This window comes from Anas platyrhynchos, chromosome 4 (genome assembly GCF_047663525.1).
Source record: "Anas platyrhynchos isolate ZD024472 breed Pekin duck chromosome 4, IASCAAS_PekinDuck_T2T, whole genome shotgun sequence".
Lineage (NCBI taxonomy): Eukaryota > Metazoa > Chordata > Aves > Anseriformes > Anatidae > Anas > Anas platyrhynchos.
In genome coordinates this window covers 9,755,711-9,771,822 of record NC_092590.1, presented here as the reverse complement: position 1 = coordinate 9,771,822, position 16,112 = coordinate 9,755,711, and the positions used below count along the sequence as shown (strand labels likewise).

The 16,112-nt window shown below is 39.4% G+C and overlaps 1 protein-coding gene across 6 annotated transcripts in view; it reads right to left on the bottom strand.

Moving 5' to 3' along the window:
* Positions 1-579: 579 nt before the first annotated feature.
* Positions 580-16,112, bottom strand: part of LOC101802220 (centromere-associated protein E) — a 57,901-nt gene continuing 42,368 nt past the window's right edge. For 3 of the 6 annotated variants that reach the window (XM_072036959.1, XM_072036953.1, XM_072036958.1), the window contains 16 exons: positions 14,828-15,049; positions 13,820-13,978; positions 13,394-13,621; positions 12,060-12,197; positions 10,975-11,175; positions 10,746-10,892; positions 8,877-9,089; positions 7,518-7,727; positions 6,856-7,065; positions 5,401-5,622; positions 4,582-4,785; positions 3,908-4,020; positions 3,518-3,615; positions 2,862-3,021; positions 2,120-2,367; positions 580-1,532 (listed from right to left, as the gene is read on the bottom strand). In XM_072036959.1, the coding sequence (XP_071893060.1) occupies positions 1,435-1,532; positions 2,120-2,367; positions 2,862-3,021; positions 3,518-3,615; positions 3,908-4,020; positions 4,582-4,785; positions 5,401-5,622; positions 6,856-7,065; positions 7,518-7,727; positions 8,877-9,089; positions 10,746-10,892; positions 10,975-11,175; positions 12,060-12,197; positions 13,394-13,621; positions 13,820-13,978; positions 14,828-15,049 (2,871 nt within the window). In that variant the 3' untranslated portion in view covers positions 580-1,434. The remainder of the gene's footprint in view (positions 1,533-2,119; positions 2,368-2,861; positions 3,022-3,517; positions 3,616-3,907; positions 4,021-4,581; positions 4,786-5,400; positions 5,623-6,855; positions 7,066-7,517; positions 7,728-8,876; positions 9,090-10,745; positions 10,893-10,974; positions 11,176-12,059; positions 12,198-13,393; positions 13,622-13,819; positions 13,979-14,827; positions 15,050-16,112) is intronic. The other 3 variants (XM_072036955.1, XM_072036957.1, XM_072036956.1) reach the window with 3 other exon arrangements.

Below are 16,112 nucleotides of genomic sequence, written 5' to 3'. Positions count from 1 at the left end.
ATGCAAGAAATTAACAGGATTCTCACCAAAAAAGGCCACAACAATGTTCTTCCCCAAGCAATTGCTCTTTATCCATCATCAAATTTTAAGCTAGGACAATACTTGAAAAATAATTTCTTAATTGTTGATTTACTAAAGTAGCTGTTCTTAAATTTGTATCAGTGCTTTAACTTAGATCTGTTAAGGCAGGTAACATCATGAGACTCAAAGATTCTATGACAAAATTGAATTATAAGCTCACACCAGATCCAAGGCCACCCTAATAGTTTTCTTAATGAATTCAGAAAGCTGCCTGAATTCCAGCTGGGCACATTTCTGTGGGTAAACCTGGACACGCACACAGGCACGTTCGGTCATATTATGCCACTCTTGAACTAAACAAAACACTAGTCACACAGATTTGTGCAACAGTAATTTGCTGCACAAACTGACTGCAGAAAGCTGTAAGACAGACAAGCAGCATAATAATGATGAAAGGGGTAAGATTACTATCAAAGACTGGTTTTAGACTGAATATTATAATCAGCATCCCCAAATCATACCGTCATGTCTCCACAAAGCTGAAGAGGCCAGCAGAAATATTTTGAGATACTTAAAATTTATTGTCAAAACAAACCTTATACAGGACGTAAAAGTAAGTTTCAAAATTCAGGTACGCAGGATAGCAAAACAGTCTGCCATACAGCCCTGATTACAATTTTATTTTTCACTCACTAGGGTAACTGCAGCATCAATTAGATCCATTGGTTACTGCTTGGAAAAAAATATTCAGATGTCACACTCCAAACAGGAAAGAGAAGTATGCTCAAAGATGATGCAAAATGCAAAGTTACTCCTGGCACCATAATTGACAGAGCTGCAGAAATATTGCATAGCGTTTAAGAGAAGTCCTTGATTTATTTTGTGCCTTAAAAAGAGAAAGTCCGTGAGATACAGAGGTTAAAGTTGTAGTAAAAATGCAGTTTCCATGGCCTCAAAAAAAGAGAAAGTATAATACTTCTATATTGAGAAACAAAAAGTAACTAGTGAGAACAGAGAGATGTTGATTTGGAAAGAACTGAAGATACAAGCCACCCAGACGAGGACTCTTGCAGGAAGGCCAGAGAAGTTCGAGAAGCTTCACCGTAGCTTAGCTCGTGATTCATTCCTGTGTCCATTTTTCTTCAGTATGTTAGCTCTTCTTTTTTTGCTATCCTGAAGATAACCAAAGAAGAACATCAGCAGCAGGTTGCAGGCAACGTGACTGCTTTTTAAGTTTTATTCTTGTACTGCAGCTTTGCCAGCTGGGGGAAGCAGCAGCAGCTCCAGGACAACAAGGGAACTGCAGCTGCCAGAGCTCTTCCCACAGCTGATGATTTAACCCGAAGGAACTGTCTTCCATAGAGGCGGATTCTGGATGTTACCACTGCAAAGGCAGCTTACAACAGAATACCTTCACTGGGTAGTACAATCAGGGGCTTTATCTTTCTCTGAAGCTCCAAGCCACTGGCTAAGAGGTTCTTCTTTGAGCTCTGTTCCTGCAGGTGGCACATCTATAGAGAAGACAAGAATATTACAGTAATGCTTTCCCAGTTTCACAATTAGAGACAGCCTGACTAGGGCAGCTGTTACTGCAGCTGGAAGCTGCCAGACTAGGAGATTTCATGTCAAAGACTAAAATCGACCACTTCAAAGAAATTTAGAAAAAAAAGTTAACCAGCAGTTAACTCTGAATAGATGACTGAGCAACCTGTGAGAATCAGTTTTGCCAGAAGCAGGTACTTAACTCAGGTAACGTCAGAAAGCAAAAGATGTTATAGCATCATTTGTCTGGTAGGAACAATACTCTGCCCAGTCACTTTGAAGTGATCAATCATCAACACTCTCACTGCAACAGAAGAAATATGAAGTTTGCCTAATCTTCATGAATGTTTCAAGTATGTGGGTGCTGTACAGCACATATAATCTTGTTGGCACCAGCTGGTCAGCCCTTCCACCAAGGTATTAACAAGGCATTCAAGAACAGTTTCCGTGAGAGTTTTGGGACCGAATGCAGGAAGCACAGGACACCTACTTTTACTTGAAGACCCCTCCTTATATTTTGCCTCTCCTAATCTTAATCAGATACCATATTACATACCTGTTAGCGTACCTAAATTGGAATTATCAAAGAAATTTGTTGGACGGGTCAGTGGCAGAGGCTTTGATGCATCCTGAGTCACCGTTTCCTGAGAAGGAGGCTCTTTGAAGGACGGAATTTGCTCTTTAAGGGAATCTGACACTTTCTTCCCTGGAGACCTTGGTACTGTCTCTCTTGAAAATTTTTCTTTCAATTTTAGCGCTCTCTCTTTCCATTTTCTAAATTCGTCTTTCAATTGAGCCTCATTACTGAACAGGGGAAAAAAAATCACCAGCATTTAGTTACAGAAAGCATTAAACAACTCTTTTAAGTCAAGAAAAATGCCTGACAAGACAGTTCCTGCATGTTCCTGTATGACAATTCCCTTGACATACCACAGACATGGCAATGCAAGCCCCCTACCATGACCAAACGTGTATTCTTAGTTTTGGAGGCATCATTTTCTTTTTTGCTTCCCAAAAGCTAAAGAGATCCAAACAAAACGTGTTTTCCAAGTATTAATAAAAAACATTTAAAATTCCATTCTCATGGAAAAAAAAAGACAAACAATTTAAAGCTTCAAAACCATCAAGAAGTATACATGCATACATCACCACCTTTAAAAGTTTAGATTTGCTAGACTCTTTCACATCTTCCAATTAAAAATTCTTCATTTCTACAGATGTCCAGGAAAGAAACTGTAACAGCATAGGTTAAAGAGAAATGACTTAGTTAACGTGGCGCTTATTATCTTTATGCTTACCTTAGTAGATCATCAATTTGTTTCTTCAGCTGCAAGTTCTCTTTCTGTAGCTTCGCTTGTTCAGATTTTAAAACAAGCACGTGTGTGCTCTGAACTATACCACTGCCACCACCACAAGTAAGGGGCTTTTGGTATTGCTGAGGAGTTTCTTTAGACACCACTAGAAAATAGTTTTATACAAAAGCACGTGTTACTTGGTCAGGGCTTAAAACCACGTCAATATTTATCTTAGCCATGCTTATGCAAAATTCCTTCCCATAGCCTTGTATGTAAAACCTCACTAGGTTCGAAGTATCATTACAACAGCTCTTTCTTAAATCCACCATCAGTAATCACACTGCCAGGGAGATATTAAGAAGTTTATGTGATTAGTTATATCCTGATTAGAACTAGAGAACTAGATATGGGAACGTAACCCACCATAACAGCAACCACAATCCAAGAAATAACAAACGAAACCAGACAAGAACTGCTGTGATTCTAATACAGCCTATGTGCAGCTACCGTGTTTCAGCCTTCCACCTCTTCCAAAGCATCCAACCCCTCTCATGGCCTTTTGAGGTAAAAGGCCTGCATCGAAGCCTAGAATTTAACCACACAACCTTAAAAACAGATGTTTAATATGAAACAATCCCTTATATTGATCCGGAATTTACCAGTAACGTCTTGATCTTGCTGTGCTCTTCTGAGTTCTTCTTTTAGCTTTCTTAACTGTTCTTCTTGGTGTTCTGCAACAGCTTTATAATTAGCAAGTCTGCATTGGTGGGCAGGGAGAGGGAAACAGAAAAAATTTAAGCTCAATTATTAAAGTTGCAAGAGACTTAGTTTGATTTTCATGTGTATTAACAAATACAAATGTATTTGAAGCAAAACAAAACAAACTACATCTGGCTGCCAGTTAGATTTCAGGTGAAGTACAGAAAAGCAAAAGTTAAATTATTATTATTAAATTATTCTGTGTGCATCCTTTCTCTCCATTGGGGTGTGGGGGTTAGGGAAGAGCTACCAGTTACAAACAAACAAACCAAACAAACACTTGAACTTACTGCATATCAAAAATCTTTGATTGCTTCATTCTGTCCATGTCATATCTTACCAACTGTGTTTTGAGATTATCAATTTCTTCTTTGTACAACTCGGCACCTTTATTTAATTTTTCCTGAAAATAAAACAAGACACCTACTATGAAGAAAGGATTGCTAGGTAGCACCGAATACGGGGACTGCTTGCTTCGCACTTTTACTGCAATCTGCCAGAAGTTACAGGACAGAGCTGGAAGCAGGAAGTCATTCTGGGCTAAGAATGCCCAGATCACTAACCAGTACCATAGGACCAGTTGCCATCTGAACTCTGGTATAATGAACGCACTCCCATTTTCAGCAAGTTTTGCTGACTTGCTTGCAGATGTAATCTGGGAATCTTGAACTAGCATGCCAATAGATTATGCAGAAAAAAACAGCCCATGCTTCAGTTTCCAAATTTGAAGTTTAAGCATGTTTCAGCAATATATCAGAAGCAATAAATTTAGCTTCTAATATCCTAACATGGGTTCTAAATTTTGTCTCTGAAACCAGCACTGGTAGCACGTGAAACAGCACGCTACAACACGTGAGCAGAGTGCTTTTCTCTAAGAAAACCACACGGAACTACAAATTGACTTTACAGCGCTCTCTGCTTCCCTCGCTGTAAGAATGAAACTAGAAAATAATTGGACTCCTACCTGGAGACTCCGATTTTCTGCTAGGACAGTGCTGAGGCATTTCTCTGTCTCATTCAGTTTGGCTTCCAGCTGGGTGAGCTCACTCATAGCTGCTTTTACTCTCATCTGTGCTTGTAACTGATTAATCCTGTCATCTTTTTCTCTGACATTTTTTTCCGCTTCCTTTACTATGTTTTCCAACTTTTGGATTTTTACTTCCATAGCCTGTTGGGATATACCAGCCACTTATGAGCAGTAACACCAAACCAAGAGTTATAACTATGTCGCTGCACAGCACAGGGGGATATTCTTAATCAAAACAAACAAAACAACAAACAAAACAGGAATTCCTATACAGTCTATAGCATTGTTCTGTTTCATCTGTTACTGTTCTGGGACATTCAACTCTAAAAAAAAACATGCTTTGAACACAAGTAACTGTGACATCAGAAGTATGGACAGAGGGCAAATGAGTGCAACCCCTACGAGTCATGACAGTTTTTATCCAGCTTCCAGTCTGACACAGAGACTGCTATATAGTTAATGAATATCACACTACTGGAACCTATACTTCGGAAATGACTGGGTGCGTTTACAGAGATTTATAAACTAACATCTGTGCGTGTGTGTGCACAGAAAACTGACCGTTAAAACACATCACAGGCAGAGCTCAAACTTCCACTTTTGGAAAAAAAAGAAATCTACCAAAAGAAGTCCATTGTGGGCCAGTGTATCGTGTGACAGATTTACAGTCATCAATCTTCATTTTCTTTTCAGTTGAAAGTACTCTCACTTAGAAAATAATCATCAAATAGGTTTTCTTTAGAAAAATATTTGCACCTTTTTATCTTGTTCTGCAGCCTTTAAGCGGTTATGAAGTCTGTTGTTTTCTTCTTCTAGCAGAAGATGAGCAGAGCCACCAGGGGCCAGTTGTTCCTTAAGGGTGTTTAGTTCCTGAAGCAACTCTTCAGTTTTCTCTTTTGTCTGTTTGTATTCAGCATCAGCATTTTTGCAGTAGTTGGAAGTTCTGTCATTCAACTCTGAATTCAGTGGAGAGAATGTCTGAAAAATCAGTAATGAGGAACAGATTAAATTTTGGAACAAGCTAGAAATAAGTGAAAAATCAGGAAGTTTCTTAGCCTGTATTAATTTCACATTCCGAACTCCGTTGCACATTTGAAGACAGTTACTACCAAAAATGGAACTACTGAGACTCAAATGATCAGAACGCTGGAGTACCTCTCCTATGAAGACAGGTTGAGAGACCTCGGGTTGTTTAGCGCAGAGAAGAGAAGGCTGTTTTTGTTGTAAAAGCTTTGATTCACAGAATGACTATCAAAGAATTCTTCCTAAGAGCCTGTCAGCATTGGGAAATCCGGTAGAAGTCAAGGCTGACAAATAATTCTACAGAAGCAGCTTAACTCTTTGTCAATAGGCTCAGAGTGAGTCACATGTGCAGAAGGATGACGAGCTCTTCGTAATCTAGCCGAAAGAACAGCACGAACAGCCTAGTAACAAGCCTATGCTGGAAGTCAAGACAACTGCTGTTAAGAACTAGTCAGAAGGTAGAGGAGTCCCTCCCACAGCCTGTCTTCCAAGAGGTCTCCGATGTGCTTATTAAAAGATGTCATCTCATGAAATGCTCTTCATGATTCACCTCAGACAGCAGAACAGACTTTTTCCCAGTTGTGGGTGGTAGGAGGAAGAAAGAAGAGGGAAAGCACAGCTGAAAGACCTCTAGGATAATTTAACTTTCTGAAGGTAGAAAAGGTGTGAGAATGTCAATTACAATTAAGCTTTATCAAAAAAAATAAAAAACAAACAAAAAAAAACAAACAAACAAACAAAAAACACTTCAGCCATTTTAAAGGCGGTTTGAAAAGAACAGAATCTTGTAGGCAGAAAGCCCGCAGAATGTGACTGCATCAGGCTGCCAAGTTCTACAAGGAAGGTTGTAGTAACAGTTATGAACCTACAGTTTCTAAGATTCATTCTCTTCAAGAAAACCACACACAAAAACACCACCACATACACACAGAAAGCTGTCTCCCCGAAAGTCTTTTTAAACACAAGTTTCCAAGTTTGAATGTAGGAGGAAGAAAGCTTGTAAAAATCTTCCAGGTATTCCTACATTTTACAGATAAATACGCCTATAGCCAGTGCTGTTGGATAAACTGAAAATAATTAAACGAGTAAACTTTAAACTAGCTTTTTGTGTCTGTTTTCAACCAGGTTACAGAGGTACTTGCAGAGTGCTTACACAAAACGTATTTCTTATTCATTAAGTTCATTTACCTTCACTTTTGCAGTCCAGAACTTAATGACTTGTAAAAGCCTTTCATTGTCTTTTCTTAGCGCTTCTTTAAGTTCTTCTGCATCACAGTGGAGTCCTGAACAAGCTTCCCAGAACCGTGCTGTTTCTTTTCCAGCACTTTCTTCCTTCTGTAACTCTGCCTCTATGCTGAGAAGTTCGCTTTCCATTTCTGCTATGTCTTCGATAATATTCTGTATAAAGAAGAGACGAAGTTTAAGCATTGCCTTGATAACTACACGTTTAATATAAATTTCGCCCCCTTAGGTATCCATACTTACAGTAAGTCTGTTTTAACACCTAATTATAGAATATTTGCTAAGCTAAAGTGAGTTTTGCTGTACCTTACTGGGAAAATTAGAAAACAATCCACATTCCTGGGGATAGGTGGGAAGGTGAAATTGCTTCAAAAATCATCTTAGGGTCAGGTAGTACGGATTCTTAAGGGCAAGTCAGTTAGAAACGCTTTATGAAACAGAGAAATCATTTGACGGGACTGGTAGCATTAAATATACGTGAATTCTGTGTTCCCCTCACCGCATTTGAGTTTAAACAGATAAAAACAATGCCCATCATGCTAGCACAACCACATTACGCCCTGTCTCAAAATAAACAAGCCTGTCTGAAAAGTTGTTTCAACCGCTACCTCTGCATCCGAATGCAAACTCTGCAGCACTTCGCCGACGTTTACCACTCGAGAAGGTATTTCCTTCTGGTTCAAATGAAACTCCTTGAGACACCGAATTTGAGCTTGCAGCTGATCTTGTTTTCTCTTTTCCTCAAGCAATTCCATTGCATACTTGTTCACAGTAGCATGATACTCCATTTTCTTGGAGCAAAGATGACGGAATTGGAACTGTCGTAGAAGCACAGGACATATCAGTGAGTAAGCTTTAGAACGCTACCTTGCACCCAGCTCAAATTCCAGATTTTATAATTCAGTCTATTTATTCTCCTAGCGAATAGATGTTTAGGACAACTGAAACATGACTACGAAAGCTACGTTCTCATGTCCTATAGCAATGGCATGGGAGACTTTCAGCTGGGTCGGCATTTTCTTTTTTCAAGGAGTCCACAAAAATGAGCTTAAAAGGCTAAGACAGCCTTCTACGTATCTAGACTTTGGTTTTCAAAGTAGTTTTGTTATGCTGATTTCATCCTAGAGTTGTTAAAGGCATAGAGTATCACTGTGCTAATTTAAAGCCTTACTCTAGCCGAGTAAATCTAATCTTCAAGCCTAAACACCTCGAGCATAAAAGTTGAAAAACATCTCTTGAAATAAGAAAAACATTAAATAGTCTACGTGAAGTTGGGAGATCACGTTCTTCAGAATATTTGTTAACATTTTTAGTTAATAGGTAACACTAAAATACAACTATTTGATATTTTTATTACCAGAATTGTCACCCCATCATCGTTCCACACCCCCACCCCTCCCAACCTAAACATTCACGGTAAATAAAGAAACTGAAACAAACAAAAAAATACTATCTAGTTGGATGTGCTTCTCTTAATGCACACAAATTCTCTCTCAACCTCAATTTTTCCTGATAATTGGAATTTGTTTCTCCACTCAACTACAGATTGGTCTTCTGCAAGACCATAGAAGTTAAACTACTTGGCAACTTTTCAGAACAAACATGCTCCTCCAAGGCATCTTGCACATCCTTCCTCTCCGATGAAATATGTACTCAGGGGTCCATAATTTCATTTACAGACCACAGAGTACTTCTTTTCACACCAATGGAAATGGATTAACACTAATGAAATGTTGCTGTGCAAAGCAGCTGAACTATAGTCAAAAATTAAGGTTAGCTGATCTAAATGGCTCCAGTTTTCCAGGATTGTAACGGGCTTCGTGAATGCATGACTTACAGAAAACAAAACCCAAAGCTTGAGCATATATACAGAGTCCTCGCTGTTAGTACTGAGAGATTATTGGAAAAAGAAAGCGTGAAACAAAGCAACGTGAAGCATCCACATATTCAGCATTTTAAGTCGGTACCTTGAGTCTGTCCAATAAACGCTGGAAATGAGTGTTGATTTTCTCATTTTCCATTTGGAGTCTTTTGACTTGCTTATTTTGTTCTGGTGAAAGCTGAGTCAGTATCGCAGCTATCACTGCTTTCTGGCTATTCAGATCCTCCTCCTTACTACGAGACATCATGGTGAGACACTCATACCTCTTCTCCACACTTGGGAATAGCTCCAGAAGCTCCTAAATACAAATTAAGTAAATTCAGTCACAATAAAGAAAGAGAGTCATTAGCTACGACCAGCAGCTTTACATCAGATTCCAGGTTAACCCCCACAGAATGTTTTGGTTTTACCAAAAAGAAAAAAGCTAATAGGACTAGACCTTCAAGTTTTGACTTGCCACAGGAGCATGACAAAAGCACTAAAGCTGGGCCTGAAATGAAATTTGTTGCCTGTTCACAAGTTCGCCACCGGGACTGCCTTCAGAATGGGCTTTGAGTTGGTCTCCTGGGTCCTTTTGTGCAAGTCATGAGCAGGCCACGTAGGCCAAACTAGCTTCGAGGCACTCCTAGCGAACTGCAGCTCAGATGAGATACATGAAGCTAGATTACACTTTAAGGCACATGTAACAGCCTAAATTCATTGGCCAGGAGCACCTGCACCAGAAACAGACAAGAGCTCTCTCATTACAATACCTGTTTTTCCCCCCATCTTGTGCACTGAAGTAACGTGTGCTTTGTCAACATTAAAAGGAAAGAAAGCTTTTATACAGCAGCCCAGAACGTTTTCAATAGCCATGGGTGGCTAGGCTCAGAGTACCATCGCGATTACTTCTGTGGCGACAGTAACATTTTACAGAAGAAACTCCCCCAGGGTAGTTAAACTTCCTAGCATATATTCCCATAACCAAAGATTCCTTTTTTTTTTTTTTTTGTACTGGTACCTGCACACACATCCACAAACACTAACAAGGTAGCGAGAGAGGCTGTGCTAACATAGGTTTAGCAGTGTAATTCAAGTTTTTTCCCCCCTCCCCTAAAGGAGTTTCGGACTCCTTGTTTCCACCTGTGAAAGAGGTAGGAGCTCTCTAGTGACCACTAGGAAAGCTCGCAGCTACAAGTCAGAAGGGGAGACTACAATTAAAAGGTTATCAGCAGGTTTTTTTTTTTTTTTTTTTTTTTTTTTTACTTCCCTCATTATTAGTTCATACTGCTTGTATAGCACAGAAACAGTGTGAATGGAGAAAGCTACGTGGCTGATTTCTCACTTTCGTTCCTTTCTTCATCACTCCTGGTGATGACTGAAGCAGCCCTCAGCGTGCTTCTGGCAGGTACAGAATGATGTCTGATCGTGCTGCACAGACGTGCAGACTGCAGTGAATACGATGGCAACCTCTAAAGTATTTCATACCTCCATAAAGCTGGTTTATTTAGGCTTTTGGTAGTTTAGTAGTGGCTCTTGCATTTGTGAGAAAACATACTCAGGATTGTTAATTAACAAAGAATTAGAGGAACTTCTTACTTTGATGAGAGAAGCTATTTAGTGAAACCAATTTAATGGAAATCAATTTACTTTTGGGGGTGGGATGCACCGAAGAGAGAACTTGAGGGATTTTGAAAAACAAAACAGGGAAGCAGCTCCAAATAAAAATAGGTGATATAGGTGACTGGACAGTAAATCAAGCGAGATGTCTCAATTGAGAAGTTCAGTTTAACTTTCCCAGGACAGGCTGCACTGTCACGGAAGAGCAACCACAAACCAACCAATCCCGTGGTGTGTAGTATCGTAGCAAGAGATGCAATCCCATTAGCACATGATGCGTAGAAGCAAGGTTTATGCTCTGGAACAAGTGGTACTAAGTTTTAATGTGTACCCTTACATAAACAGGGTCGTTTACCTTAATTTGCATGGTTTTTGCCTTCAGGCTGTCATCATCCATCTGTTCTGCGTTATCCAGTGCATCCACTTGAACAGACACGTCGCTCAGGCTTCTCTCCTTCAGTTTACTTAGAGCACATTCCAGTTCAGCACTCGTTTCAATATACTAAAATAAATACATGCATATTTAAGTACCATTCAAGAAGATAAATTATTCCTATCTTAGGTATGCAATTTGCAACACCAACCATCTCAGAGGTTTTTTGCAATTCCATGCTGAGCTGGTCCCGTTCAGACCTGATGTCCTGAAGAAGTTTTTGTAGCTCATCTTTTTCTTCAGTAGTGGATGACATTTGTTCTTTAAGCTGACAAGAATGACTAGTTCTCTCAGCCAATAGCCGTTCTTTTTCACTTGAAACACTATCTAGCGTCTCAGTTAACTGCTGAATCTGTAGTGATGGAGAAAAACAAGAACTGGGTTTGTCCTCGTCTGTACACTTCACTGTCAAGTACTAAAATTAGTTGTGTCAAATACGATTTCCAGTAATTCTAAAATTCACATTAGCAGCAAGAGAAGTTTAAACATGAATTTCAGTTTTCTAATCACTCCAAAAATAAATAAGAGAAATAGCATTACATCCAGAGAGCTCTACTCTAGTCAACTCTGGTTTCCACTAAAGCAAGAGGAAAACATGTAACCTAAATGCATTTTGACTGTTTCAGGAAAATTGAAAAACTAGCAAGAGACAAAGACAATTCCACAGTCCATCTATCTGTTCTAATCATTTGATCAACAACACATACGCTAGCTTGAAGCAATCCTTCGTTATACTGTTTGATCTACAAAGGAAGAGTTTGGCAGGTGAAAAGCAAAGAAATGAAAACCGCAGAAAGATCGAGCTGGGAAGAGCCAAGCGGCAGTATTTGCTGAATAAAAGCCAGTTTGAAAGCGTGCAAAGCACCAAGGATTCGAAACCCACTGAAGTTCAAACAGCCTATGTGGTGCCTTTTAAAGTCTCAACCAACACATACAGAGTCACCATCATATCAAACCTGGACAAGTTGGACAAATCTGTGTCCATTCCAGTGGAGCAGCCAACCCAGCTGGCTATGAGGTTGACATGAGTCCAGGATGGCACTTCTAAATATCGCTAAATAAACATTTACAAATCCTCTCTCGTGTTCATGCTTATGTCACACAACATTGATAGGCTGACAATTTAAAATTCAATTGGACTTGTCTTGAGCAAAAACTTAGCTCATCAGGGATGAAACATCAGAAAACATAATTGTGGAGTAGCTAGCTAAAAACCAAAGCTCCTAAGCTCCTCACCTTACTTGTTAGGCTGTCCTGTACAATCTCTGACCTCCTCTGAACCTTTAACAGATGTTCCTCCCTTTCTTCAGCTTTGATCTTCTCATTGCTGAGGAGTTCTTGCTGCCGCTTCAATTCGTTTTCTGTTTCAACAAGCTGCAGTAAAAACAGAAAGAGATTTAACATATCAAAACTCAGATATTAGCTGAATCTACTCCTAACACACCAGACCATTCAATATTTCATATGAGTCAAAATACTTAACAGAAACAGAAGTTGCTTTAGTTTAAAAAGTTGCATATTTTGTCTTTGAACGTTTCTCCTAAATAAAACCTACCAACTTAGAATACTGACGATTTATCAGTATTCTGTGTCAGGTATACAAAGTATGCTACAAACACGCTTTGACTTATTTTCTGCAATCCCTGTTTCAGAGACGAGGAACACAAAGCAGAGATTTAACATGAGTGGGGTTCACGTTGAGAACCATCTAGAAAATAAATTCTAGACCTAACGTGGAACAACTTTCGGTCAGACAGTTGCCAAAAATGCTTTTAAATTACCTTTGATTATTTTCTTTCACTAGACTTCCAAATTTCAAATGAAGTTTAAGCTTTACAGCGAGGCAACAGATACACTAAAACAGATGAATTGGAAAATAGTGGTAGCACGCGTAAGAAGATTCTCTGCCTACCACAGATTTGAATCAACTACAGATCACCGAGGTGATTTCCCTCTCTGAACAAAGACTGCTGCTCGATGGACACCACCCAACCACTTCAATTGTCGTCTTCATCATTACAAAGTCAGAGTGGCTGAGGGCAGAAGGGAACTCTAGAGATCATCTAGTCCAGCTCCCCTGCTCAGGCAGGGTTGCCTACAGCGTGTTGCAGAGGCCCTCATCCAGGCAGGTGTTGGATGTCTCCACAGGACACTCCGCAGCCAGCCTGGGCAACCTGTTCCAGGGCTCTGTTATGAAGCTACTCTTTATCCAGAAGCAAAACAGAGATACACAGAGAACTGGTCTGTTTCAGCGTCAGCTCTGGAACTCCAAAACGCACCACCAAATTCACAGAAATGCCCATTAAGCATTTGGGTAGTTGCATCCATGTTTTCTGGTTCTTCATTCCTTCCCAAATAAAGAAGTCTCAGATTTTTTGAAAGAATACATCTTCGCACAGATCCTTAATGCAATTCCCCAAGACAGAAATCAAAGCACACCGGTATCTGCAATTTGTACATACAACACTAATACTGGCAAGACAGCTGTTTTGAAAAACAGCTTCGAGATTCAGCCAGCCTTCTCTCCTAAACATTTATCGTTGTTCTACTTTAATCAAAAGATAAAGCACCTTATCAACACTCTTCTGTAGGTTAACCTCCAGTTTGTTCTTCTCTGCTTGGACAGCTTCCAGCAGTTCCTCAAACTCATCTCTCTCCCATGCTAACACAGCACATCTTTTCTCTAGTTGTTGAAGTTCATTGTCTTTGTTTTCACTTTCAGTCTTCTCTTTTAGTTCTCCCAGCAGCTGTTGCCTTTCCTTAGTTACCAAATTCAAGTCCTCACTCAACGCGTTTATCTACAAAAGTAGAAAAAACAATACAAAATCAACACGTGCTATTTATCAACAGGATGTCACGGTCTACTAGCAGAAACTCACCTAGCAGACCTGCAAAACAGTACAAATTAAAATAGGTCGGTAGCTGTTATTCCCGTTAGTCCTTCAGGGGACATTCTCTAAAGCAGCTTTAAGAGTTGCTTTTGTTAGTGTACTTGCCTTCTCTTTCAGTCTGTTTATTTCTTCAGTTAGTTTTTCTTCAGTCTTTTGCTGTTTCTCTTCTCCTTCTGCTATCAAGTTCTTCTGAATAGCAGCTTGCTCTTTATGATGCTTTAGTTCTTCCTGCAGACTTTCCATTTCTGTCAGAACTTCTGACAACTGCAGAACAAAGCGTGACATGGCTGATCACCCAGTATGTCTTCCTTAAATTTTACTTACAATTCTTTACTGTTACCAGTTAAGGGAATGTTTTGTCAAGTTGTGCTGTAGCAAGATCTACAACTCTGAAGATTTCATCTTAGTTCACTGATTTTAGGTTTTGGAACAGTTAGGATCTCTGGTCTCTTCAGTATGGATAGACTATCTGAAGTTTGCTCAAATTCATGAGAGCTTTTAATTCTTATGAAAGGCTCTGCAAGTCTCTTAGGAAAGATTTACCAGACTTCCTTTTACCTACTTACTAGCTCCATTTTTGTTGGCCGCACCTCAGGTTAAGTTTGTCTGAAATACTGTCAACACAAACACATTTTCAGGCAAATACTTGGAACCTTGAAGTGCGACTCTGCCCCAAGAACAAGACATCAGGAAGGAGAAATACATTAGATCATTTCTTTTCCAGGTTTAGATTTCTCTTGTTCAATTTATCCTGGACTGAAATGGTAGGAGACTTCAGCCCTTTGATTTCTGTCAACTCGTATTACCTTCACTGCTCGGTGCTAAACGCAAAGCTACCGGAGATGAAAAATGTCACAGAAACTTGGGCAGTGTTTGTCCATCAGGCAGCAAACAACTGTTGCTAAACCCAGAGTGGCACAGTGACCAAAGGGGTGGTGAAATAAAATTAAGAAACAAGTTCCAAGATCCAGATTGGATGAGTAACCTACATTTAGTTTACTGCTTCTGAGAACAAATGAAGAAAGGAAGAGACACTGAACAGGCTTCATGACTCAAGGAATATAGTAGCATAACGTGTCTTTCAAACAAAGATTAAGAGATTTAAATACATACTCTCTTCTTGCTTTCCTGACAGTTAGCCTCTAACTGCTCTCTCTCTGCTTTAGAGACCTCTACCATTTGCTGCAGTTCTTCTTTCTCCTGATTAAGTACAGCAACTTTCTCAGGCTCCGGACAGACGTGCTCCTTCATTCTTCTTTCAGCCTGTTCTTTTTCTGCAAGTAGCGTGTCATACTCAGAAGAGACACGAGTCAGGTTTTCAGTTACTTCAGCCAGCTGAAAGAACAAATATCTGTTATTAATACTGCTGGTCATTTCCAGCACAGGTGGAAAGCATTTGTTAGTTTGGAAAAAACGTTACCATGCTATTTTTTTGTGTCCCAGTAAGCAGGCTGATATAAGAAAAGTGCTACTGGATCACGTTTCACAAGCATTATCTATCTACACGCGTTCTTATAACGGGATCATTTTACACAAGACATGCCCATTAGTTTACTAAGGTAGAAAGCAAAGGATGAAAACAATTTTGCTTAAAAGTTAGAAGCACTGAAGTTTGATTATCTCACTGGCAGAAGTGTGTCAAAATTTACAATCCACTATCATTCTACAAAAACAACTCCATTACTGTATCTGCAGCAGACAGGCTTGATTCTAACAAGCATTCATGGTTTTTGTTTTAAAGACCCAGTAGCTTCAGATATGAAAGCAAGTAGACACTAAGTTTATACACAGCTTGTTCTGCAACTTGCTGCACTGAACTGCCATTTAGTTGCTTAAGTATCTGCAGAGTCACATAGCTGAAAGACAGCATGCTATTAGAGAAACGTTAAAAAAATTAAGACTTAAAATAAATTGAAGTCAAATAGCAGCACTGATGTCTAACGTGCTACCCTTCAGTACTAATGCATGTTTTGTTATAAAGGGTTGTAGCTTACAGGTCAAATTGCAATTCGGTCATCTTTTCACTGCCTCTATTTTTACGGCTTTCTTTTGAAATGCAATACAGGAAAAAAAAGGAAAAGCTTTTAATTAAGTTTTATGACTACATTTATTGAACCCTTTCAACCTGAAGTCTGCAGAGGCCATGGGCTGCCCAACCTTGATAGAAATCTGATTTCATTTGCAGAACTACATCTGACCTTCTGCTTCAGCTCAGTTGTTTCCTTCAACGCCTCTTGCACTTTCAGGAGTTGACCTTCTTTCTCTGAACTACTTTCTTAAATACAAAAAAAATTGATTCCTTCTTCTACAGCATTTCTAGTATTAAACTGCTGTAATTAAAATAGGAAAAAAATACGGAACGACCTTTGGCCTTTCTGTCACCTGTTTTAAACTTTAA